At 43.5% G+C, this 23442-nt stretch overlaps 2 protein-coding genes across 5 annotated transcripts; one reads left to right on the top strand and one right to left on the bottom strand.

The window, feature by feature from the left end:
• Positions 1-3555: 3555 nt before the first annotated feature.
• On the bottom strand, positions 3556-11381 carry LOC148650725 (microfibril-associated glycoprotein 3-like). 3 transcript variants are annotated; one of them, XM_088604823.1, is made up of 4 exons: positions 11175-11381; positions 10480-10551; positions 9726-10132; positions 3556-9026 (listed from the first exon to the last, which is right to left on the bottom strand). In XM_088604823.1, exons 1-4 carry the CDS (start codon positions 11357-11359, stop codon positions 8233-8235), a joined length of 1458 nt encoding a protein of 485 aa, XP_088460949.1. In that variant the 5' UTR covers positions 11360-11381; the 3' UTR covers positions 3556-8232. The 3 variants fall into 3 exon arrangements, with proteins under 3 accessions (XP_088460949.1, XP_088460950.1, XP_088460951.1); XM_088604824.1 differs by lacking the exon at positions 11175-11381 and having other exon boundaries at positions 10461-10551; XM_088604825.1 differs by lacking the exons at positions 10480-10551; positions 11175-11381 and adding an exon at positions 10219-10401.
• Positions 10547-22908, top strand: fam114a2 (family with sequence similarity 114 member A2). Of its 2 annotated transcripts, none has more exons than XM_088604821.1 (14): positions 10547-10680; positions 12497-12783; positions 12966-13062; positions 13786-13887; positions 14059-14168; positions 14582-14716; positions 15393-15551; positions 17323-17446; positions 17955-18040; positions 18993-19118; positions 19571-19710; positions 19859-19931; positions 20650-20703; positions 21023-22908. In XM_088604821.1, the coding sequence occupies exons 2-14, from the start codon at positions 12577-12579 to the stop codon at positions 21122-21124; spliced, it is 1515 nt and encodes a 504-aa protein (XP_088460947.1). In that variant the 5' UTR covers positions 10547-10680; positions 12497-12576; the 3' UTR covers positions 21125-22908. The 2 variants fall into 2 exon arrangements, with proteins under 2 accessions (XP_088460947.1, XP_088460948.1); XM_088604822.1 differs by lacking the exon at positions 10547-10680 and adding an exon at positions 11410-11928.
• Positions 22909-23442: the final 534 nt, after the last annotated feature.

Here is a 23442-nt window from a genome sequence, read left to right as displayed (position 1 = left end):
CTAATCCGTCAGGAACTCAACTATCATTCAACCACAAAACTCTGTGTTTAGGTCCTTGACTCAGACCTTCTTGTTGCTTAACTCTCGATATTGCAGCCCCCACAGAGTGTCTAGGGGCTCCCCACAACAAAATAAACTTTTTATCATCCCCACTCCCTGGTTTAGAAAAGCGTAAGATCAAAACACTGGTAATGGACCTGCTTTTTGGAAATGATGGATAATCTGTGTACACACAGTTCTCCATTTAGTATTTCATACATAATAACACTTTTTTTTTATAATAGTTATAGGCTTCAGTTGGATTTTTCATTTAAGTCGGATGCATTTCTTGAAATGGCCAGGCAGAAAAGATGAAGACCCCTGAAAATAAAGCCAAGCTCTGTTCAGTTTTTTGTCTGATTCACACTAAAGAGTTAGAAGGTTTATTTATAGACTCACTCCAATATTAAATGGCATTGTGTGGGTGACAATCCACTGTGACTCATGTCAACAGCAAATACTGATAGCTTATACAGAACTTTCAGAAAGATGTAATAAGTCCAGTGTTTGTTCTTTCAAGGGAGATCAATGAAAAGGAATGAGACAGCTGATGAAGGAAGCGCTGGTATTTGTTTTTCAGCTAACGCACCAGGAAAACGTAGAAACTAGCATACTAAGGCAGGAAACATCTCACAGCAGACTTTTTTGGAGCAGTAGCAGCCTCCGTTGGAGTCCTCCACCACCTACTTACAATCTGGAAAGAGCACTCACTTTCTTTTGCTCAGAACATAACTTCCTTTGGGTTCTCGAGAGTTTGGGGAAAGTGAAAACCAGGGACTGTGCAGGTGTGAAGGACAAGAGGTGCACATACCTGCTTTATACCCTCTCCCTCCCAAAAAAACCCCAAGAGTGAGATTGGAAATAGCTCACCTCAGGCACTGCAGGTCACCGGGGGCTTCAGTTCAACTATATAGTATTTTCTCTATTTATCTTGATCATTTCCTAATCCTTTCTTATAAAACTTGCATCCTAGATGACAGTGAACAAGTGTTTAGAAACGGTAGGTGTGGCAGAGTGAGAGGCTTCTTCGCAAAGCCAGCATTTTGGCTCAAACCTGAGCTGTGGTGTGGCCTTGAGCCAAGATTGCTGCTAAGTAACTAAATAACTGCAATGTATACAATAAATATCACACAGTAAGGATATAATACAACAAAATAAGAAAATTCAGCTAAAAAAAATGATAAAGACACGTCTTCCACTTTCCTCTGTTCGATGGTTATTTGTCAATCAAGAGATTGAGGCTGGAATCTGAGCACATGGCAGGAGTGAAAAGCACTTAAAAAAAAAGATGACACTTTCAGAACCACACTTTAAGAGTTGATGGAGCTAAACTATTCTTCCCTTTGCTAAGGTCTGGGTGTCTTGTAGCAGGCAGCGGGCTTTAATGTACAGCATAATCAGACCTGTGCCCAGAGCCGAAAGATCGTGAAAGATTTCCTTGGCAAAATGATGACAAACCCTTGAACGAATTCAGGAGCAGTGGAGCTGGTGTCATGGTGGCCATAAATTTCCAGACTCCAGTCAGATAATGAGCATACAATCAATTGCCCAAATCTCTGATGGAGTGCCCGTGCGCTGTATAGGAGGTACGTAATTACCCGCTCTTCAGCGGATCTAGACTTTCTATCAGCCTTTCAAGCCATTACGGCTCAACATGACATTTTCCATTACGACATGACAGCTTCGCTTTATGGTTGAATCCTGGGAAGAGGCAGTTAACAGCAGCTAAGCGAGAGGGGCATGCTGGGTAAGTCACTGTCAAGGCCCTTCTGTCCGAGTCCCCAAACCTGACCTCCGTCCCGCTGAAGAATTACAAGCATGGGCTTAAGAAGCATGTCAGAAAGGACAGCAGAGAGGGCAGGAAGGATTATTGCCATGGAGGCCAAATAAACGTTTTTTTTTCCTCGGTACGACGGTACTCAATATTTAAAGTACCATTAAATATTAATTAAAACATATCTGAGGCAATAACGGCAAACGTCTAAGCAGCAAAAAGAAAATGGCTGATGAACTAAAATGAGAATTTCACTCTGGGGTTCACCAAGGAACAAGTCAAGGACATGCCTCAGGCAGCAGAGGGCCAAAGTCCTTTATTAGACAATTAACATAGAAAAGGCAGAAGTGTTTCAGGTACTAGAGGCTCTCAAGATTAATTACACAAGAGATTATAGACCCATAAGTCTCACTTATATTACATGTAAGGTTATTGACAAGTTTTTAGTAAAAAAAAAGGGGTAAAAGCACACTTACCAGTCAGAGTACATCTGAAGAATCGGCCGGAATGATTTAATCAGACCAAATGAACTCAGGCAAAGTATTAAAAAAAAACAAGAAAAAGTACCAATTTTGATTCTAGGGGGAAATAACTGCATTGATGACTTCCAAGCAAATCAATGGACTTAATAAATGAGAATTTCTCATGGTGTGCTTGTACAACACCCATTGTTCTGGGCAGGTTAGTGTAATTATAATAAACTAATAAACACGCAGTTGCAAAAGGAAAATGAAGATTTTCTTAAGCTTGAGCACCTATCTATAAAAGCTATATGTAGACAAAATTAGATATACAGTGCTGGGTATTAATGGTTAAAACCCCAGAAAGATGGAAGATATATTATAATTTTATATAAGGAAGAATGATGTCTGTCTTTACTTGAGGTGCTACAAATAGGACTCCCTCTAACGATGGCCTGTCAGTCATGCTGTTCTCCTGAATAATAAGAGCAATGTTATGCAAATAGCCCATTACTCTGACACTTTTCACTCGTTCTGGTCCCTGAGCTGTATTTCCCTGCAAGTCAAGTGGAATAGCTAAGAGAGAGAAGTTTCTGCCCCTCCTCAGACTTCCACTCAAGGAAACTTCTCACCCATTCCAGCGGGAATCGGAACGCTCAAACGGAGAGCAACGCTGAGCGCTGGTGGATCTCTGAACAACACCAGCCCAACACTTCAGGCTACAGACCACTACCTGAGGAACTGCTCGGCTCTGTTGAAGATAAGATTTGCTTTTGTCAAATACCGAGCCCACATTCACTTGAGGGCTCCAGACCTTTTCGCACGCCACTTGATGGTATTCACAGAGCTGCTCTCACTAAAACTGTCAATGCTGGGAGCTGCGCCCTGCCACCTGCAAACTTTACTGACGATTTGTCACGAAGGATCCTCTGTTCCTGCCTGGGTGTGGCTGCCACATTCCCCAGATGTGTAGCCCCCGGGAATTCTTTTGCTGGTGGAAGCTCCTCCCAAACACAGCAGTATTCCACAGGCCATCGAAAATCTGCCAGATTAATATCCAGAGTAAAGGGCTGCGCAGAAGAACTGCTAGCTACAGAAATGCAGAATCTCCGATCACTGCTGGCAAAAAGTGTATGGAGTGCCCATCAAAAAAGTATTTATGTGAGAAGAAAGGCCTTCCAAACTAAATGTCCAAGAAAATAAAAGTTTTACAAACGACCACCACATGAAGCCCTTTCTCAAAGTCCTGTATTTTAGCGTTACGCGAATCATGCAAATACGTTTTCTTGATTCCAAAAATATTCAGGTTTTATTGAAGAAGACCCTGAAGGACATTCAAGTGAACATTACGCTTACAGTACACAGCACCAAGGTTCAGAACAATAAACACACTAAGTAGTTACAATAACAGCAGACGATCACCTCCCTATACAGACAACAAAAAGGCTGCACATGTAAAGTTGCTATTCACATATTTCCCTGGAAAACAGAGTTTGGCAATATGGATACACTAAATAATATACCACTACACAGGAGTGAAGAAAAGTAAGAAATATAGAGCTCTTGGATAAAACATTTAGATGAATATTCCATAGTGTTTCAAGGAAGGACTCTCTTCTAAACCCTCATAACCCATTCAATATCTGTATAATGTATGACCTTACCCAAAGTCCATTGCACAGTGTTGGGAACTGCTTTATTCTGAAAGCATTAGCAGCTCTAGGCTATCTTTTTTTAAGTAAGAATATAGTCTTGTATATATACTCTATTTCACACTCTACACAGATAGTCATATGATGCTTTTTAACCAAATAAGGAGCTTTTACTTATCCAAACTGTGTTATAATCCAGAAGAACCCATTTAATAACAAAAATCCTGAAATCGAAGGATTTCCCTTGCATTTTATTTTTTAAATCTGAAAAAAGTCTGTAATCTGGAACATGGCAGTGCTTTCAGAGACTCAATTTGTTTATCGCCGAACACAAATGCAAGCAAGGACGCGTGTGTTCGTGCAGGATCAACAATGAGGGGCGCGTCTTTCCAGGCCAGAGCTGCATAGTGATTAAAAATAACTCGACTGCAGATCTCGGGGATTTCAGTGCGTGTCAAAAGGTCCTAGGCACTCCTTCACTCAAACTGATTCGTGCGAAAGGAATTAATGGTAAAACACAAGTTACAAATTGGGCCACATTCTTGTTCCACTGCACATTCACATTATAACCTGCTTTACCCAAAGAATTTAAAAAGCCTAAAAGCATGCTGGTAAATAGCTTCCAAACTTGTGGTTTACTTTCACAACCCATGTTCCATTATTATAGCCGCACAACGTCTGACCTGAAATAGTGCAGAGAGAAGTCTGCTCTTTGAGTCACACTGACTCTTGCAAAGTCATCTGAGGCACACTGTTGAAGTATGGGATTTAGTATTTGTAATGCAAACCCTTTATATGGTAATTATAGTATAATGTCACTGAATTAAACCTCCTAACAGAATTTCAGCTCCCATGCAGAACAAACGTAAACTGGCAACATTCTGCAGGATGGGGTCAGTGAGCCTCAGTGCTGTTGCTAATATACTATGAGTTCAAGACCACGACAACAGGACAATTCAGTCCGCATAACAACAAACCTGAGCGCTTTCAGAACAAGCTGGAGTGCTTCACTTTTATGTCAGGTATGGCACCATGATTATTAGAACATTAGTAACAATTACAGCGCATCAGGAACAGAATAGTGACCGAGCAAGTGTTTCTATGGCAACCACAAATTTGCCATGGCACAGTGGGCCCTTTCTTTGAAAACATAATAATAATTCAGAGTAACAAAATCACAGCGCATCAAATGATTTCCCCTGCATTTTATGTTAAATCTGAAAAAAAAAAATGCAATCTCTAACACTGCAGTTGTTTCAAAGTCATTCGCCAATATTTTGCAAACGGGTCGTATAATTACTTCAAAGCCGCAGATAAGGCAAGAATCACAGATACAAAGAGAAGAGTCTGTAAGTGCTAAAAAACTTTAAAGGACCTTTTTTTCCCTACAGCACTGGTTAAGTGAGGCAAACACACTGATGAGAGAAAACAAATACAGAGGCCCTCTTTGAATGACAAACAGATATTGTTCTCAGTTTCTGCAGAACTTGCAGAGAGAAAATGGATTCCTGGGAAAAAAGGTTATTAAACATTACACACTTCATTTTTTTAATGGGACATTCAGGGAGAGATTCTACAGCTTTTGGAGATGGTAAACGTCAAAAATGCTGGAACAGCATTAAGACCATTCGGTGAAGTGAGGACATACGTGGATCTGGATTAAATGTAACATTTTTAATCTATTCCCTGGACAGAAACAAATCAGATATTCCTTAATGCCCTAATATAGTTATCCTTCAGTAAAACAAACAAAAACTAAGTGATTCAACTGCCTTTACCATAATGCCTTCCTTAAAAATTTACCAAAAAAAGTTAAACAAAATTAATGCTCATTATCGAAAAATACGACTACCCCTAATCAATCACAAAATACTGTGAAAATGCAGCAATGCATTTGTCTATAAAAAAACAGAGATGTTCAACGGAGGCCTTAAAAATCTCATGAAGCACAAGGGGATTAACAAAGGACTGTCCACCTGAGGTTCACTAACTGAAGCGGTTTCTGTTCTCCTCCTGACCTGCTGTATGTCACTTATGTGGGTGCTCTTTTGTTCGTAATGCACACTGGTATCCTCTGGGTCTGAAAGTGCTGTATGAATTATCTCTTCCACAGAAAACTGTCAAAGTGCCATACAGATGCAAGCAATTACAATACTTAACATCCATCCCAGCTATAAAAAAGGTAATATACTGACAAGTTCCCATTTTTAGAAAGCTCTTTGGATAAGCTTCTGTACATGTCAAACCAGGATGTTTTATTTTTACAACCATGAGAAAGAATAATAGTTTTCTCTTTCAGCTCAACAAATGGCACCGCAAATACAAGGTTTTTGTACAAGGTTTCCACCTGCTGGGACGAGAGCAGCACTGCAATTGAGCTCGTTAACTACATTATGAGCTAAACCACACTCAAAGACTTAGAACAAAAAAAATCCTACAGCTTTCCTGAAAATGTTATTGCTGAATATTAAGCTTCTGCAAATCATCATCTCTTCCTTGTATACAAAACAACAAAAGGTTACAGAGTTACATAAAGGAAAATCAATGTGTAAACCTATCACAATTTTGCTGCTTTATGCACTGCACTGCTGGTCCCTCACAATAAATAATGAATTCACACTTGAGACCTTGAAGAAACAACAAAGACGAGGTATAACAACATGCTGAAAGCATTATCAAGTAAGCTAAATACACTTTTTCTTATGGGGCAGCCATAGTGCACTTTAAGGACAACAGAGCACCACATCATAGAACATAAGCCCTGATTAGCACTGATGCTGGCCTACACAACGCTATTTTACGTAAAGTCTAGGACAACCTCTAATCACGGCCTAATAATCCAGCCCCGAGTGTTTAATGCTAAAGACATCACTTCCTTCTGGGAGGGAATGCCTTCCTGTTCTCCTCATGACATTCCAGGCTTCTATTTCTGAGCGATCAAGAACCACAGTTTTCCCGACTGCAGGGTGCGCTCCCGGAGCCCGTGTGCCTCTCCAGCGACGTGCAGCACCGCGCTCAGAACCATTCCTAAGGCCTGGCCCGGGAAACGGAGAGCAGATCTGACACACAGTGGGGAGAAACGGGAAGAGCTGCGCTTGCCCCCCTCAGACAGTTTTGCTTCTCTTCAGTTCTTAGGACTTTAGTCCCAGGAAGCAATAAACCAACAGTACGAAAAGAAGCGGGTGGTGTTTATATTTGATTTTTTTCTTTAGCTTCCGTATGACGATTTTAGTTCTACCCACTCCCCTCGGAGCAGAGAACGGATTTTTTTGTGTGGCGCCTGAGCCCCAGGCTGCACCACCGCGGCGCACGGGGGGAGAACGAGTTCAAAGGCCCGACACCTTGGAGGCGCGGGCCTTTGAACACGCCCCGGGCAGCACCGCCCAATATCGCAGCGCGAGTGCCGATTGGAGGAGGGCCGCGTCCCCCACCGACAGCGGCGCTTGGGAGTCACTCTTTGAGTGGCTCGTCCCACCCACAACCAGCACCCGTCGTTCATCCTCGCTTGGGGAAGTTCCATGCATATTTTGCCAGTGACGAGACCCTGGCTTGAACCCGTGGTCACAGAGCTCCACCTGCTCCCGGGCGAGTGCCTGTACCGGCTGAGCCGCCCGGCAGGCCCCTGCATGCCGTTTCACTGGCAGCCCGAAGCGAACAGTAGCTGGTCATTGTGAAAGCACCAGCCTCTCTTGAAGGAAATGCTGCACAGCATTCCAGCACTGCTTCAATCACCTGGGAAACACTAACAAATAGGAAATGATTTACAAAACACAAAACTACCACTACACTCCAAGGATTTTTTTTTTGAGTAATGAAGAGTTCCTCTGTACCCAACAGCAATGAATATACCCAGTTAGTCCCACCAATTATGTGCACCAAATGTATTTTTATAAATCTATATCTTGATGTAAGCTCCAGGGAAACAGCTCCAGTCCAAGGGCCTTAACTCTGTTTTAAAGAGGTCTATGCTTTTAACATTTTAATTGAGCCAATTCCATCTTACTTTCAAGATGGTCTCCTTTCTGTGAAGGCATGCGCTGGGAAAATAAGGTCCTGGACAGACCTGGCCAAGACAGGAGATCCTGATCTGGGGACCAGTAGTGAACTGGTGCAACCCTACAAAACACAGGAGCACTTGGGGTTTTGTTTTCACCTCTGCCTGGAGCTGTGGCAAGCTCTGAATGTTAAAAGTCTTCTCTCCACCCTGGAATGATCTTACAGTCTGCACTGACAATGCCTTCGTGGGTCTAAAGCACACCCAACGCCCGAAAGACTGCAGCCAGCGAGACCTGCAGTCACATCCTCGTTAGATGTGGCTTTCATAAACGACGCATTGAGAGGCGCTTGCCTCCAGCGCGGAGGGAGACGATTCTTCCTCGTTCTCTCTCAGGCCTTCGCTCTGGGCCCCGGTGCTGGATTCCTTGTGGATGGACACCTGCACTTCCCGGCTCCGCTCCTGCACGGCCTCTTCCCCGAGGAGTGCTTCCTGCGCGCCGCCATGTTGAACCGCCGACTCGATGCTGTAGACCCTGTCCTGGCACCCGTCTGGGCATCGGTCGATGGCTTGGCATTCTTTGCCCGCCTTCCTGGGCTGGCCCGGGTCCTCGAGGTGAACAGCTTCAAACATCTCCTCCACGAACGCCCTGCAGTTCAGGATCAGGGGAGGCAGGGGGACACTCCGCGCCAGCTCCTCGATGTGCCTGGCGAACTCCATCGTCTTGAACTGGGTGACTTTGGCCAGCTCCAGAGTCTTGGCGGAGGTGATGATGGGAATGCGCTTGGCGATCTCGAAGGCCTTCTGCAGCTTCTCTGCCCCCTCCGTCCTGAAGAACTCGTTGATGGCCTTCTCCGTCTTGCGCAGGTGGCTGCTGACCATGCAGAGGCGGGTGATGTTGAGGACCATGATGATGGTGAAGGCCACCAGGCACACGATGACGTAGTACAGGCCCAGGCCGCTGTACGTGTACGCCACGCGCAGGGTGATGGTGTAGTTGGAGGTCCCGGACGGGCCGGATGCTATACATGTGTACCTGCCTCGGTCTTCGAAAGTCACAGTGGTGATGTTCAAGATGCCTTTATCCAAAATGAGCCATTTCCCCCCTGAAAAAAAAAAAAACAGAACTATAAGTTGCATGCAAACTTTACAGCTTTCAAATCTGGCTGCGACATGACCTTGCTTTTCTATTACAATGCCACTTGCTGGCCACTGTCAAGTGAAGCAACTGTTGCTTGGGACTGACCATACAGCTTCTGGATTCCCTAAAAACTCATTTTTTTCCCATTTAAATATCACCTTCAATATTATGATAACCCTGACAGCAGAACTACTCTGTACTGCACTCTGCTGTAGGCACTAACTACAGTCACTGGGACACGGGGATGGGACAGAACGTCAGAACTGCCTCTCAAGCTGAAGGAAAGGGAACGCTGAGAGTGTTTCTAAACTCCAACAAGAAAGCACAACCCCAGTTTTAAAGCAGGCCTATTAGTCTTCACTGTAAAGCCCTGGTAACATCCGAGATGACCCCGGGGACTGTGAGGCCTGTTCGCAGCGGTACAGGCAAGCATTTTCCTCCGCACGACATGGAAGGAAATCGTTGAACAGACCCTGGGAAGACCGGAGGCCCAAAAATGTGGACATGCCACCATTGCCGCGCCGGGGCGGGTAAGCGAACGGGCATTTCTAGGTCAAGCAGCGAGGTGATCTAACCTTGTCCCGAACCGTGTGTGTGCGTCAGGACAAGGTTAGATCAGCAACCCTCTGGACCCTGACCTCGGATTCCCGAGCAATCGATTTACCTCCGCCCTCCTCGTCCAGGACGTGCCCCTTGGAGTTGTACCACTGGATGCCCTCATGGCTCCCCGTCACGTTGCACTCAATGAGAGTGCTGGAGCCCTCCTTCACCACGATGTCCCGGAGGGCGGGCAGGCTAGCCAGGCGGTGGGCGGGAATCAGAGAGCTGTTCCCCGGCGGGTCGCTCTGGGGTCCGTCCGCCCCCTGCGCGGCGGCACAGCTCGCGTAGAGAAGCAGGAATACAGCTTGGCCCCTTCTTGCGAGCAACATATCCGGAGCCCGAGCGGCAGCTGTCGGTGCAGGGCAACTGCCACGCACGTATCCAAAATGAAGGGGAAAGCAGCTGAGAAATTCAGAACGAAATCCCCGGGGAACTGGGGTCTGAGCGGCTGCGGGTCTTCTTTGATAAAACCTGCGAGACAAAATGCGTGGTTTAGCGAAACATTCAAAGACATCGGGGTGGCGAAAAATGCTTCACTATAAATAAACTACACATACTGGTATTTTTAGGTTTACGCTCGTTTTCCCACGATATTTATGCAAAAACAAAAACCATAACAACACCACACACTGTGCCGCAGCCGATCAAAGCACCACGGCCAAACACATCTACACAAGCCTCAGCAAAAAAGCTACCGGAGCGTTTTCTGCTATTTAAAACAAAGCGTATTTTCGACCACTACAACTCATAGAGACAGAACATTAATATCAGAGATTTTATTTTGTAAACAGACACGTACGGTGTTCAGTAAACATTACCCTCGCTCCCGCACTTCCTGGTTCGGTACACAGGAACCGGAACTGCCCGTGTCGTCCACTTCCTGCTTGTCGCTGCGAAGGGTGAAGAAGAAAAAAAAAGTACGAGATAAAAAAGAGGCACGTTTCAAAACTCCAGTGACGTGGCAAAAAGACACTAGAGACGGGGAAACTGTGGCCAGACCGGCTGAACACGCTGCAGAGGTACATAAACAATACCTTCTCTGGGCCACTGCTGGAGGGCGGTTGAATTGTTGTCTGATCGAGATTTAAACACTTTAATGAGCAAAGTGCGTCAGAATAGGATGGGGAAGGGGGCATTCACTGAGCACTTATTGACGCTCCTGATGTAGAATGAACTTCACCATCATTCAGCTTGTGTGTCTGTTTTACCATATGTAAAGGCGTGCTTGCAATTGTGTAGCAAAAGGATGACGCTCAGAAGAGAACCGTGTGTTATGTGAATGTATGAGCCCGGCTGTCATTGACTGATCACATCCACCTTGTTGTCGGAATTTAACAGTACCTGACAACTGGCATATTGTTAAAATGCCGCGACATAGCTTATCGGTTAAAAAAAAATACCGCAGCACAAATTTAGTGAAATCGCACAAAGTACAGGGACGTCTGCCATCAGAAAATATATGCTCAAGTGATACATTCCGAATTTATACGTGATTTCCTACTGGTAAACAGACCCGCAAGCGAAGAGTAATCCAGGCGTGGTTTCTGGTGGACGGTTCGTGGTTCGTGTTGTGGGGGAAGGCAGCAAACTTCCACGTTGAGCGCCGAAGGTCACAGGTCCAAGTCCGCCGGCTTGTGCACCTCCCTGGCTCAGGGTGTGCTTGTTAGGTGCAATCTGACCTCCAGCAGCATCGTACATCACACTGCTGTCTCAGCCACGTATCCAGATTGCACACTGACGCATTCAACAGATGTTTCCAGTGATTGTGCGGCGGTTGTTGTTGTTTTTTTCAATGGAAGACGAGGCCTAGGGGTTACATTACTCATGTAACAAGAATGGGCAGAGAGGGAGATTATCATCCATTTGATGTGGCTCAGTTTGTGGACAAGGAACTCACCGAGCACCAGTGGGCTGTCATGGGGCTGGTCAGCCTGAGCTCATCTTTTCCATCGCAGGTCTTTGCGGGATCTCATCTGTAATGATCAACGCGATCTGCGGCAACAGGACTGATTAAGAAATTAAGAAATTAAGGATCGATTCTGGAATTTAGTGGGATGTTTGAAGTCTTCCTAAGGCCCACGATGGAAGTACTGAAGTGCGTTATCCCTGCTGTGTAATTTGATGCCGAAGCACCTTCTCCACATGTGATGCACCGTATTATTGCAGGGAGTTGCTGTTATCCAAGCCTGTTCGTTCTCTAACAGTTCCTCTACTTGCCTTGACTTTATTGTCTTAGCGGATCAACACAGAGAAAACATTTGTTGCAAGTAAGAGAAGGCTGTGCGGCTCAGTGGGGAATCTGCTTTAGGGCTGTGGGCACGGCAGTATGCTCTTGTCCACAGTTGCATATCCATGCTTCTGCCCCATACAGGGCAGGAGGTGGCACTGTATTGACTTGTATTGATCAGTTGCTGTGTGTGCAGTCAGCGTTACTGTCAATACAGTTTCAGAATATACAGGTGTTTTATGTGCAAACGGTTGGTTGTTGACTTTGTATAGTGCAGGGAAATATTTTTCATCTGTCAGCTATTTAGGTTTTCTGAGGAATTGCTTGTACAAAGCTCACTTTGACATGGAGAGGTGAAGGGGGGGGGTGAACGTTTTCTATCACTTCTTTATTATTGCAGTTGCATTGCTAAGACTGGATTTGGATTGGATTTGAGCCAATTGGTTTCTTCAGAAATCTGTGAGCCCAGGTCATGCTTTAGCACAGGGGTGGGCAATCATGGTCCTGGAGGGCCTGTGTATCTTCAGGTTTTTATATACTCTCAGCTCTTAACGAGCTCAATTATCGTCTTAACGGAACCAAGTTAACAGCTCCTCCCAACTCTTTAGGTGCTGTTGCTTTGAAGAAACCTAGAAAACCTGCAGACTCGCTGCTGGACCAGGACAGCCCAGCCCAGCCCTGCATTAGGATGTCGGAAACTGAGAGCTCCGGCGATCCTGCAGGGAAGAACGAGATCCAAGAGAACAGTGACGCACAGCAGCCGCCCTCTCCGGCTCCTGAGGATGTGGACCCCTCGAAGGCAGAGGTGCGAGTGACCCGCAAAAGACCGGAGAGCAAACTCCCCTCTGAACCGAAGGACCCGGAGCAGAAGCAGGCAAATGAGAATTCCCAGCAGGTAAAACACAGCTCATAAGCACATCAGCCTGCCGGTACCGGGTGTTGGATGATACTGGGAGGGAGCATGACTTTAACAATCCCGTTGGGTGCATTTTTCAATATATTTATAATGCTATATCCTGAGACTCAATGGGGACTTTTGGATGACCTTGGAGAATCTGCCTTTATGTTCCCTAATAGGCGTCTGGAGCTCCTGCATCCCAGGGAGGCTGGGGTTACTGGGGCAGCTGGGGCAAGTCCATTCTGTCCACAGCCACGGCCACTGTGGCCACTGTCGGTGAGTTCTTGAGAGGGGATTAGTCTTTTATTCCCTCTGGGAAAAGAGTCAGTTTCCGCCTGGTGTGATGTCCCCTCAAACCTTTCGTAATACCGCTGGGAGTTTATACGGTAGAAGCCTGGTTTGTGGCTTCAATTAAAGCTAAAACATCGCAGCTCATTGTACATCCCACCAGGGAAGACCACCTTTCAGTGCCTTGTCACTTCTAAAGATGTACGTGTTAATCGGTTTATTACTGTTGAGTGTGTTGATGATTACGATTTTATTTTCTCTAAATCTGAAGAAACATTTACCCCCCATTTTTCCAGCAAAACTTTTTACTGGATTTGAACTGGCAACCTTCCAGTTCTGAGTACAGAGCGTTTTCCATATGCGATATATTTTGAGTAAAGGAATCCTTTATACCCATACTATAAAAAAAAATTGTAGCCTTTAATGGCTACAAACAGCATCATTTCTTGTTGTGATATGATGGACAAAGATTCTTTTTAACTTAAAACAAATAGAGGTGTGTCTGAGTTTTTTTGCAGTATTCAGGTAAAATGGTGATGAGTGACTTATTGTGACCGTATCTTCATTTGCACAACAAGCTTGAAGAGTAAACTTATACCAGGCTTCTCACTTCTCCTAGCCTTGATTTCTTGTGTTCTGCCACCTGTGAAGTATATCGATTAACATGTTATTGGGAACTTTGCACTTACTGAAATATTCGGCTTCCTAAAGGCCAAGGTATCTCCCAGGTTATTGAGAAAGCAGAGTCGTCACTTGGGATACCGAACCCCACAGACTTGTCGACACAGATCAAAGAGGAAGAAAAGCAAGAAGGTAACGGTATTTACATTATTTGTAAATGATGTGATGATGAATAGCTGCCAAAGATGTTAAAAAACAACAAACGGCTTATATGATTATATACTGTAGATAAATCTGTGTGTAGCTGACATTATTAAAATATAAATCAGTGCTGTTTCTTTTGTGAACTTTCTGTAACGTCAGGTTCATCGAGCAGCGAGCATCCCGGCACATCAAGGGAAAGCGACAGTACGTCCCCAATAGGAGGCGCAATAGGAATGTTTTCATCTCTGTCCAGTGTCGTTCAGAGCACTGTAAGTACCGGGGCTGAACGGCGAGCTTTTCTTCGGAGATATCTTTACACTAGACACCCGGCCATGTTGATAAAGAAAATACCTCGTTTGTTTTTCTGAGAAATGGGTGGATGAGATCCTCAGATCAATTGGCTACTAATGACCATAGCAAGCTAGATGGAGAGGATGGCAACTTCTTGTTCAGAGGAACTATGTGCAGAACACCCGGTGGGGCTGTGTACCTTGGTTCACAACTGTCTCTTCCATATGGTTTTAGTAACATAACTTTATTAACTCTTAAAGGGGCACTGCAACGCTATTTTTATATTCCAGGGTTACAGAGAATCGGCATTGATGATGCTTTTCAAACCACAGTGAGCAATTCATTAAGTTATGATTTATTAAAAACTTTGCTTTCCTTTTTTATCTCTCAGGGGAAGACCATGATAAGTGGAGGTTTGGATGCCTTAGAATTTATTGGTAAAAAGACCATGGACGTGATTGCAGAGGGCGATCCAGGGTTTAAGAAAACTAAAGGCCTGATGAGCAGAACATCAACATTATCCCAGGTGAGCTCATTTTGTGTGTGCATTTGTTTTCTGGACTTATTTGAAGTGATTGTGAACATTCCACTGAAACCATGTATCCCACTAGTTTATACCCATGAAATGGACTCCTTGTATCTGTAGCCTGATGATAGCCAGTGATCAGATCTGTCAGAAAGCTAGGAGCTTAGGTGGGATTGAAAACCAGGGGACTCTACAGGTGTTTTGGGAGGAAGTTGTACCACTTGATCCAGAAGGATGAGGTGTGGGATTTATCTTTCGTTCTCTGCTTATGAAAAAATAATATATTAGCATCCTCATAAAATGTGTGGGACCTTCCGTGATTTTGTTGTGTTGCTGACACCTTATCAGGAACAAAAAATGAAAACGATATTGTCTTATAGGACTACTACCTGGCAGCAGTGGGGACGATTGTGGTATAAAAAGCAATGTGAAGTATAATAGTTTAAGGAAGAGACACACAAGTGAGTTTCTAACAGCTCAGCATGTCTTCTGACTTTTGTAAGTGCATTTAAAACCAAGAACGTAAGGCACTTCTTTGCCCAAAAGGTTGTAGGAGTACCCCGAAACAGTATCCAGAAACAGTGGGATGAGGGCCTGGGACCAGTTAGCTGTCCAGACCAGCCTTCTGGCCTCTTCCCGCTTGCGATGACCTTTGTCGTGTCCCCGTGCGCTGCAGGTGTTACGGGAAGCCAAGGAAAGAGAAGAGAAGCAGACGGCTGAGCAGGTGTCCGCAGAGACGGTGAGGAAGGCCCACTACGGGATGCTGTTTGATGAATTCCAAGGACTGTCTCACCTGGAGGCTCTGGAGATTCTGTCCAGAGAGAGCGAGGCCAAGGTAATCACAGTGAACGCTGTTGTCCGATGCCTTTAAAGTTATGTTCACGGTCGCATTTAAAATGATTGATTTTTTTTTTTCATTTCATGTTTGTTTCATTTAAAAGGATTTCCATTTTTTTTGCTTAATTAATCTTCTTAGCTCCCATTGGAGCATTAGGCTTTGACACACCTCCCTCCAGCTCAGTCTTGGGCAACCAAGCTGAATTATTAGTCAGTTTCTTTTCCTTTTCACCTGTCCTTCTCCCTGTGTCCAAGTTCTGTGCCTCCTTCTCCTTCCACTTTAGTGCCCATTGAATGGGTGTTTTTGGCGTGGATGTGTCTGAACCATCGCTGTCTTGTACATTTTGTTTTTGGTATTTGTGCATTTGGAAATCCTTCTGCTGGTCGTGTTCAGTGCTCAGTGCTGTCTCTCGGGATCCTGGAGACATGTTCCGTCAAAGCCTCTGAGCTGCCTCTCTCTCTCTATTTTTTATGTTTCTGAGGCATACAACAGGGATGAGCAGATGTTGGATCTGTGAAGTTTTAATTTGTTCTTGGCACGAAAGATTGTAGATTTTTAGTTGCTGTCTGGCAGCTTGTTGCAGAAAACCCTTTCTTAATTTTGCTACTTACAGAGATGAAACGGACACACTTGCTGTCTGAGCTTGCTTATCCTCTCCAGTTTTCCCTCATAGCTATGGTCTTTTTTTTTTGTTCTGCGTTTTCAGCTTCGTGCGTTTAGTTTTGTTAAGATGGATCTTAAGACCTACAGTCCTGATTGTAATTGAGGACATGACCACCACATGGGTTCCAGTAATGAAGGCAGTGAAGCGTGCATAGCTACACAAGATGTGGTGAGACACAATATTCCAACACAAGACAATCATAAATCAACACTGACCTCTGTACGTGGCAGGTCCTTCAACCAAATAAACCAACTTTTTAGTCACCAGGAAAAGCAGACCCTCGCTGATGGATGCTAAAGCTGTCAGGGTAGCAGACCTGGGCAGTGACCATCATCTACTCTGAACTCCTCTACAGCTTCTTGAAAACATTTGAAACCCGCTTTTCAACTCCCAAAAATGCAACGATCTAGGCAGTGAAAACTAAAGGTGGATCTCCATAACAAATTTTGAATGAGATTCCGGTTAATTGATATACTGAGGAAATATTGAAGGCGGTCCTGGAAAGCAGCAGGATGTTTTAAGGACACTGCACTGGAGGATGGAGTGGACGACAGACTTAGTGAGAGCTCATGGAGGAGACGGGAGATGACCACAGCTGCAGCATGTGGCAAAACAAAGGTTACAGTCCTGGCACAGGTGCACAGGCACAGGAAGTCGAGCCAAGCAGTGAAAGACAGGAGGAGCTTCTCAGCAAACAAATTTTCTAACTTGTTTTTTTTTTCATTGATGTAAATGAGGAGTTTATCGATTTTATTTTGGAGGCAGAAACCAACTTACAACACTGTCAAGACATCACTGTGTCCCTTTAGAGTTGTTTAATGGAGTAACTTAGGGCTGACCCTGGTAATGGAGATCCCTAGTCCGGCAGGTCTCGTCACCCTTTAATCGTCAATCTTAAAGACTGAACACGTGGGTTTTGACCAATCTAGTAAGGTAATTGGTTCAGTCAGACATGAGTACTTGTGGTCCATGAGAGCTACACAGCGTTGGTATTGTCCAGGCAGTGATAAGCCTTTACCATAGAATGAAAGGAAAACTATTTCTCCTTAATCACAGTAGTTTGCATAATTATGACTTTGGGGATGTCCTTGTTTTCTGTGACAGGTGAAATCCATTCTGGCTTCGATGTCTGGTCAGGAACTGCACAAGATGAAAGAGGAGCTGGAGCAGATCAGAGAGGCCTTTTCATTAGTGGACTTTGATGACGAGGACTTGGATGGAAGAAAAGGTAGTGTGCACAAAAGACTGGTTACCGTGTGTTTCGCCAGCTCTCTGTGGAGACTCATTAGAGCCGTGTCTTCATGACTGAAAAGGGTGTAGTTCAGATATGTAAAGGGTTTCTTCCGATTTATTGAGAGGACACAAAATATCTTAATGTTTTGGGAAGATGCGATTAAATGTACACATGTTACTTTTAAAGGATTGTGGAAGTCCAACTATGTTGTGGAAACTAATGCCCTGGCTTCTTTTAAGAACCAACTGGATGAGATCCTTGGATCAATTAGCTCCTGAAAACCAAACAATCTATATGGGTAAAATGTCCATGTCTCATCTGTAACATTTCTTCTGTTCTTAAAGAATAACTGTCTTGCAATTGATTAATACCTATGGCTTGTGAAGAGCCATAGACCTACAAGATTGAACACTCCTGTGGTCACTTTGAATTTTCCTTTGCAAGGCATTACTTTGTTCCAAGATGCTGGGGATTACCTGTTTGAGTGTTTGTGCGTTTTCAGATGAGGATGGCACAGAGTTTGTGAAGGAATTAACAGATGTCCTGGCAGAACTGCAGATTTCAGCAACAGCAGACAAGCTCAGCAGAGTAAGTCTTGTAACTGAACTCTCATGTTTCCCAGAAGGGAGGCGGACTATGACACCCTGGCCCCTCAGAGACTTGTTTTCTCTGTACCTAATGGCTATTATTAGTTTAATTTTTGATATTGGTATTTTATTCAATACATGATTCTACCCAAGGTCAAATATTCACCTGTCAAAAATAAATATCCACCTACATGTATGCATCACACTCATCACTTGTTGCAAAGGGTGATTTTTCATTTTAAAAATTAATCTTTCTCAGCAGCCACACATACAGCAACACTCCTATGAAGCCCACTCATCTCATAACAATGTTACTTTTAATTGCGTAGTTACTATACACTGTTGTGTTCTGCATGATTTCTGCACTTCTGTGAGCTGTGTGATTAATTACTCCCATCCAGAGTGTTAGTCAAAAGAAAATGATGACAGTCTCGCCACGGCTCACTTAGTTTGCTTGAGCAGTAGACCTCAGGTGATTTTCTTAAATGAAAACACGTTATTGCCTGCAGGGCTTTGTGCCAGAAATATGAATTGCTTACAAGACAAGTGAAATCAAAGTGTTAAAGGTTTGTTCAAAATTGCAATCTAGAATCTAATTTATTAAGACGCAAAATAAAAGTGATTTATGAGCCAAACATATATAGCATTTACAGTATCAATAGTTACAAGCTGACTGTAAGCATTTTTAAGCAAAAGCATTTTGATGCCATCTACTGGAAAGAAACTGCGATTTTTAAAAATAAATGGAAAGAAAGACTGATAGGAAAGGTAAACCTTAAAACCACTGCTTAAATGATCTTTTTATATTTTATTGTGTGTGATTGTACATTTACGCTTTACAGGTTACAGTATGTGCAGTATGACATGGCTAAATAAGGCAGTTTGAGTTTATCAGCTGTAGTGGACAAAATCTTGCTGTCCTTGAAAGTAAAGTGGTAGGTATGTCTCCGCAGGCCAGAAAGAGTGCCTGTGATCGGATCTCTGAGCTGAATGTTCCTGCTGAGGGATCACAGGTGGAAGATGGGAAAGAAGCATCAGAAGCCAGTGGAGCTGAACTGATTTCAAGGTGTTCTGTGGAGGTACAGTATGAGAAGTATAGGACTTCCTTGAATCCGTGAGCTCCAGACTTGATCTCCATCAGATCAGACTGACGCTTTGTGGCCAGGGCAAGGTGTGACTCTTTAACACTTGGACAACGACAGTCTGTTACTACTACAAGTCAAGAAATAAAAGCTTGGGAAGTTTAAAGTTTAGTTACTTTTGCATGTGTGTGTGTGGGGGTTATACATTGTGGGTACAATATGTTGTATATATAAATGGTCAATCCCTGTCTCCCATTATTGCTTGGTCAGGGTTTAAGCGATAAAAAAACTTAATGCAAGTCATTTCAGTTTCTGATTTACCTGAGAGGTTTCAGTTATCCAGACAGAATTAGTCGTACTGTCTGTTCTGCCTATGGCCAGGTTTTTTTTTTCCCCGCGCACGTTTTTGCGTCCCGGGAGCTCAGCGGTCTGTTGCTTGTCCGCCGCAGGAGATCCACACATCTGCGATCACGAGCCTAGCGGAGCTGACGGCCAGATCCATAGAGCAATTCCATAAGGTTGCGGAACTCATCCTCCACAGTCAGAACGCGGGGGCGACGACGCTGGGCCAGGCCTCCGCTCTCTCTCAGTAATGCAGCGCACCGTTTTAACTAGCCTCTCCTGTTTATGCTTTGTGTTGTCCTCGTATACCGCGAAACATTCGGAATGTGACAAACGTTGCTTTTAAACACGCATCTTTAATAAGAAGTGTTTTTGTGTCGATGTTTCTTTTTCAGAATGACGGTGATTTTGTGCAAAGAGATATCTTTGCTTTCCAGGAGGTTCACTTCTTGCTTAACTACCGTTGGGGTGAGAGGACTTTGCTCTTCCTAGAGTGCAGGTGTCAGGTAGCACAGTATCCGGCGCGGCAGTGAGAGGCAGTGCACAGTTAATGTGAAAACTGCAAAATCTGAACGAGGAGTGTTTAGACCAGCTCTTCATCCTCAGCCTCTCTCTGCCCTCCCTCACACTGTCACCCCTAGTCAGTATTGTATTCGAAATTACTCTTGACAGAATTTTTATCTTTTAAAAAATGTATTGTTACTTAACGAATAACGCGTTTCAAACATTGCAAGTCTCAGTCCTGCAGTGCTGGCAAGATTATCTCTTGTCAATAGTGGTGGAAGATTCTGTGCAGAGGGAAAACATCTACGGATCACAATTTTTTAATTCTAGCAGTGTATCATAATGGTCACAGGTCGTATATTTAATGCAGTTTGTATTTGATACCCAGATGGTGGGATGTATATAATTCCTGGAGTTACACATACTGTCTGATTAAGGGGTGACACGTAGCACTGTATCATAAAACATGCTATATAATTAAATATCAGCACATATCAACTTTCTTTCTTTATTAGGATTAATATTCTGTGCTGTTTACTTTGCTGCATTTGAAGTAGCAGAAGGCCCATACTTATTTTATAATGATCATATTGAGACTCATTGATATTTGACACTCAGAAATTAAAATTTCTGAAATTGTAATTTCAGCCATAGTAATATACAAGTTTTATTTTTTTTCCAGTCGAATGAAAAGGGTGATGTACTCAATCCATTGATCACAGGAGTCTTTCTAGAGGTAGGTAATTTTGGTATCTTTCAGTATGTCTTTTTTAATTCTTAATATTTACCAGTTGGATTGAAAATATGACCGGAAGCCGAGCTACTGCTGTTGCGTTGACCCCAATTTACAAAGGCATTGTAACTTTAAAGATTTGTCAGTTCGAAAATATCTTGCAATAAATTAGGAAAAAAAACAAGAATGCATTTGTTGTCTGGACAAAGAATTAAGAGTGTACAATCACGAGTACAGAAAAAAAACAAACTTCAATATTTTCTCTTTGCTCCACGATGATCGTGTAGTTTATTTAGTGTGTCTGTGACTGATTTTCCCCCAGGCTTCCAACAGTGCGTCTTATGTCCAGGATGCCTTCCAGCTGTTGCTGCCAGTATTAGAGATCGCCCACATCCAGACCTGTACAAACTCCGCACAGCTGTGAGAAGCGCTTGGAGCTCACCTGTGCCAAAGCCGGAGGTGGGCCGCGGTGTGTCTGACCCGGCCATCGTTTCTGCTATCCTGCTAAAGATAAACCGACAGTCAATAAACCTGGCGAGATGGAAACCTGTTCTGTATGCCTGACACCTGTGAGAATGAACAGAACCACAATATCAGATCATAGGTACCCAGAATGATTTACTGCAGCACCCCTGATTAATTACTTGAGTGTAATGTGTGTGTGGTGCCAGAGAGTCTGAGCTACTTAACTACAGTAGGTTGTAGTACACCTTGAGGACACAATCTGAAATGCAGTGTGGTAAAAGTGTAGGTTTTTCCTTTACATAATTCAAACTAATTTTTGTTTTTGTGGAGTTAGAAGTAGGTAGAATTCGGTTGCTGTTAAATGCAGTAATGTTGCTAGTCAGTTCTTTTGCAGGTCCTTTTTATCAGCACCTCTCACTTAAAGTATTGCTGAAATTCAACTATTTTACAGCATAATCTGTTTAAAATGTAAGATATTTGATTTCGTTAGCCTTAGTGTAAATAGGAAAAGAGTTTGTTCCATGTGCAGTGTGCCAAGGAAACCTGTGAATTTGAAAACTAAAAATCATTTAGTTATTTTCAAAAAATTTAACTCCTATATTAATAATTTCAGCACTTCTCTAAAAAAAAGTGATGAGGATCGAATGTTAAGTGATATTTTTGAAAGTTTCATCTGGGAGTGTGTTTCATTTTTTTTTTAGTAACAAAACACTGTCCTTTGTGAAGATTGTGAAGCGTTGAAGTGTACATTAGTCAGTTGTACAGCTTTGCTATGATGCGCCTCGTTGTACAGTTATCCTACATACACCACCATTGCCCCTTGACTCCTGGTGGGATTTAAACATGATTAAAATTAAGACTCAGTTCTCTGTATAGGGCCCACGATCCAGATGTGAGTATGGACTGCAGTGCCCATTGAAACAGTTGCTGCAGGAGAGAGGGGGCTGCTGGCAAATTTGTCACACAGGAAAGTATGAGCTGGTACAGACAGGGAACATGACTGCAGTGCAATTCAGATATTTTTACTGAAACCACAAGAAACATGCATTTTAAAAATGTAGCGAAGCTACTCCTGAGCTGCTTGATGGACACTGAGAGACACTGTGTAAGGCTACAGTAAATTGCCAAACCTGGTAGCTCCTTCTATATATATTTATGTTATGTGTTCGTACTTGTATTGAACTAGCTACATGTTAAGGCCAACGAGTCCTGTTGTATTTTTTATTGTATTGAATTCAATTCTCTTACATGAAGTGTATTTTTAGAGTAAAGCTACAGTATGAAAAGCACGTAGTATTTAATGTTCACAATATCACAGCTGGTTTGAACTATTCTGTCTCTTCCTTCTCTTAGAATTATGCAGTGTTCTCCTCTTATACACTGTACTGTGCATTTGCACTTAACCATCAACTAACCAAAAAATACTAAAATATTAAAAGTATCGTTTTTTACGTAACGGTATTTATGTTTATAAACATAAACATGAATTTGTCAGGGCTCTGTATTACAGTATTGTAGCAGTAAGGATTGTTTTATTAGACAATTGGTAAAAAGTGTGTAAAAATGTTACCAGTTAGATAAAAATGAAATCCTATTTAATTGATAAAATGGAAGGGATATTCCAAGCACCCTGCTATTAGACTTTGACAGCCCCTCCCTCAACAAGAGCGTTGTAATGAGGCTGAGCTGTTATCAGTGAGCATGTTGTATTGGTAAGCAATAAAAGATATCCTGTTTGAGCTGTTTGAGCTGCCTTTATATAGTACTATGCTGGTTTCCTCCCACAGTCCAGGTACATAGTGGTGGGTTAATTGGCTTCTGGGAAAACTGGTCCTGGTGTGAGTATGTGCGTGTCTGTGGGTGTGTCCGATCACAGGGTCACTCCCTCTGTGGGTGTGTCCAATTACAGGGTCAACTCACCCCCCCCACTGTCCATGTGTCTAATTACCGGGCACTCTCTCTGTGGGTGTGTCCAATTAAGAGTCACTCCCTCTGTGGGTGTGTCCAATCACAGGGTCACTCCCTCTGTGGGTGTGTCTGATCACAGGGTAACTCCCACTGTGGTGTATCTAATTACAGGGTCATTCCCACTGTGGGTGTGTCCAATTACATTTACTTCAGATGTTATAAAGATCTGTGTCTGACAGAGGGCCCCTGAAGTGGGGTATTTCTGATATAGCAGGACTGACCGAAGAACAACATAAAGATCTAAACAAGTGAGCAGATCAGTTATGACATCTATTAGCACTGGACATTCAGAGTTCAGCCGGAATGAAA

Source organism: Lepisosteus platostomus, chromosome 13 (assembly GCF_059453375.1).
Source record: "Lepisosteus platostomus isolate fLepPlt1 chromosome 13, fLepPlt1.hap1, whole genome shotgun sequence".
Taxonomy (NCBI): domain Eukaryota; kingdom Metazoa; phylum Chordata; class Actinopteri; order Semionotiformes; family Lepisosteidae; genus Lepisosteus; species Lepisosteus platostomus.
This window is presented reverse-complemented; position numbering and strand designations above follow the sequence as displayed.

What these genes read in the sequence shown, in the direction of transcription:
- LOC148650725 (XM_088604823.1), bottom strand. Translation starts at nt 11,359, where the DNA reads ATGTACGATGCTGCTGGAGGTCAGATTGCACCTAACAAGCACACCCTG. An exon ending in CAGGAAGTGCGGGAGCGAGG is followed by an intron (nt 10,133 to 10,479) that starts GTAATGTTTACT and finishes TTTGTCTCGCAG; the next exon opens with GTTTTATCAAAGAAGACCCG. An exon ending in CCTGGACGAGGAGGGCGGAG is followed by an intron (nt 9,027 to 9,725) that starts GTAAATCGATTG and finishes TTTTTTTTTCAG; the next exon opens with GGGGGAAATGGCTCATTTTG.
- fam114a2 (XM_088604821.1), top strand. Translation starts at nt 12,577, where the DNA reads ATGTCGGAAACTGAGAGCTCCGGCGATCCTGCAGGGAAGAACGAGATC. An exon ending in GGCCACTGTGGCCACTGTCG is followed by an intron (nt 13,063 to 13,785) that starts GTGAGTTCTTGA and finishes GGCTTCCTAAAG; the next exon opens with GCCAAGGTATCTCCCAGGTT. An exon ending in CAGCAGACAAGCTCAGCAGA is followed by an intron (nt 18,041 to 18,992) that starts GTAAGTCTTGTA and finishes ATGTCTCCGCAG; the next exon opens with GCCAGAAAGAGTGCCTGTGA.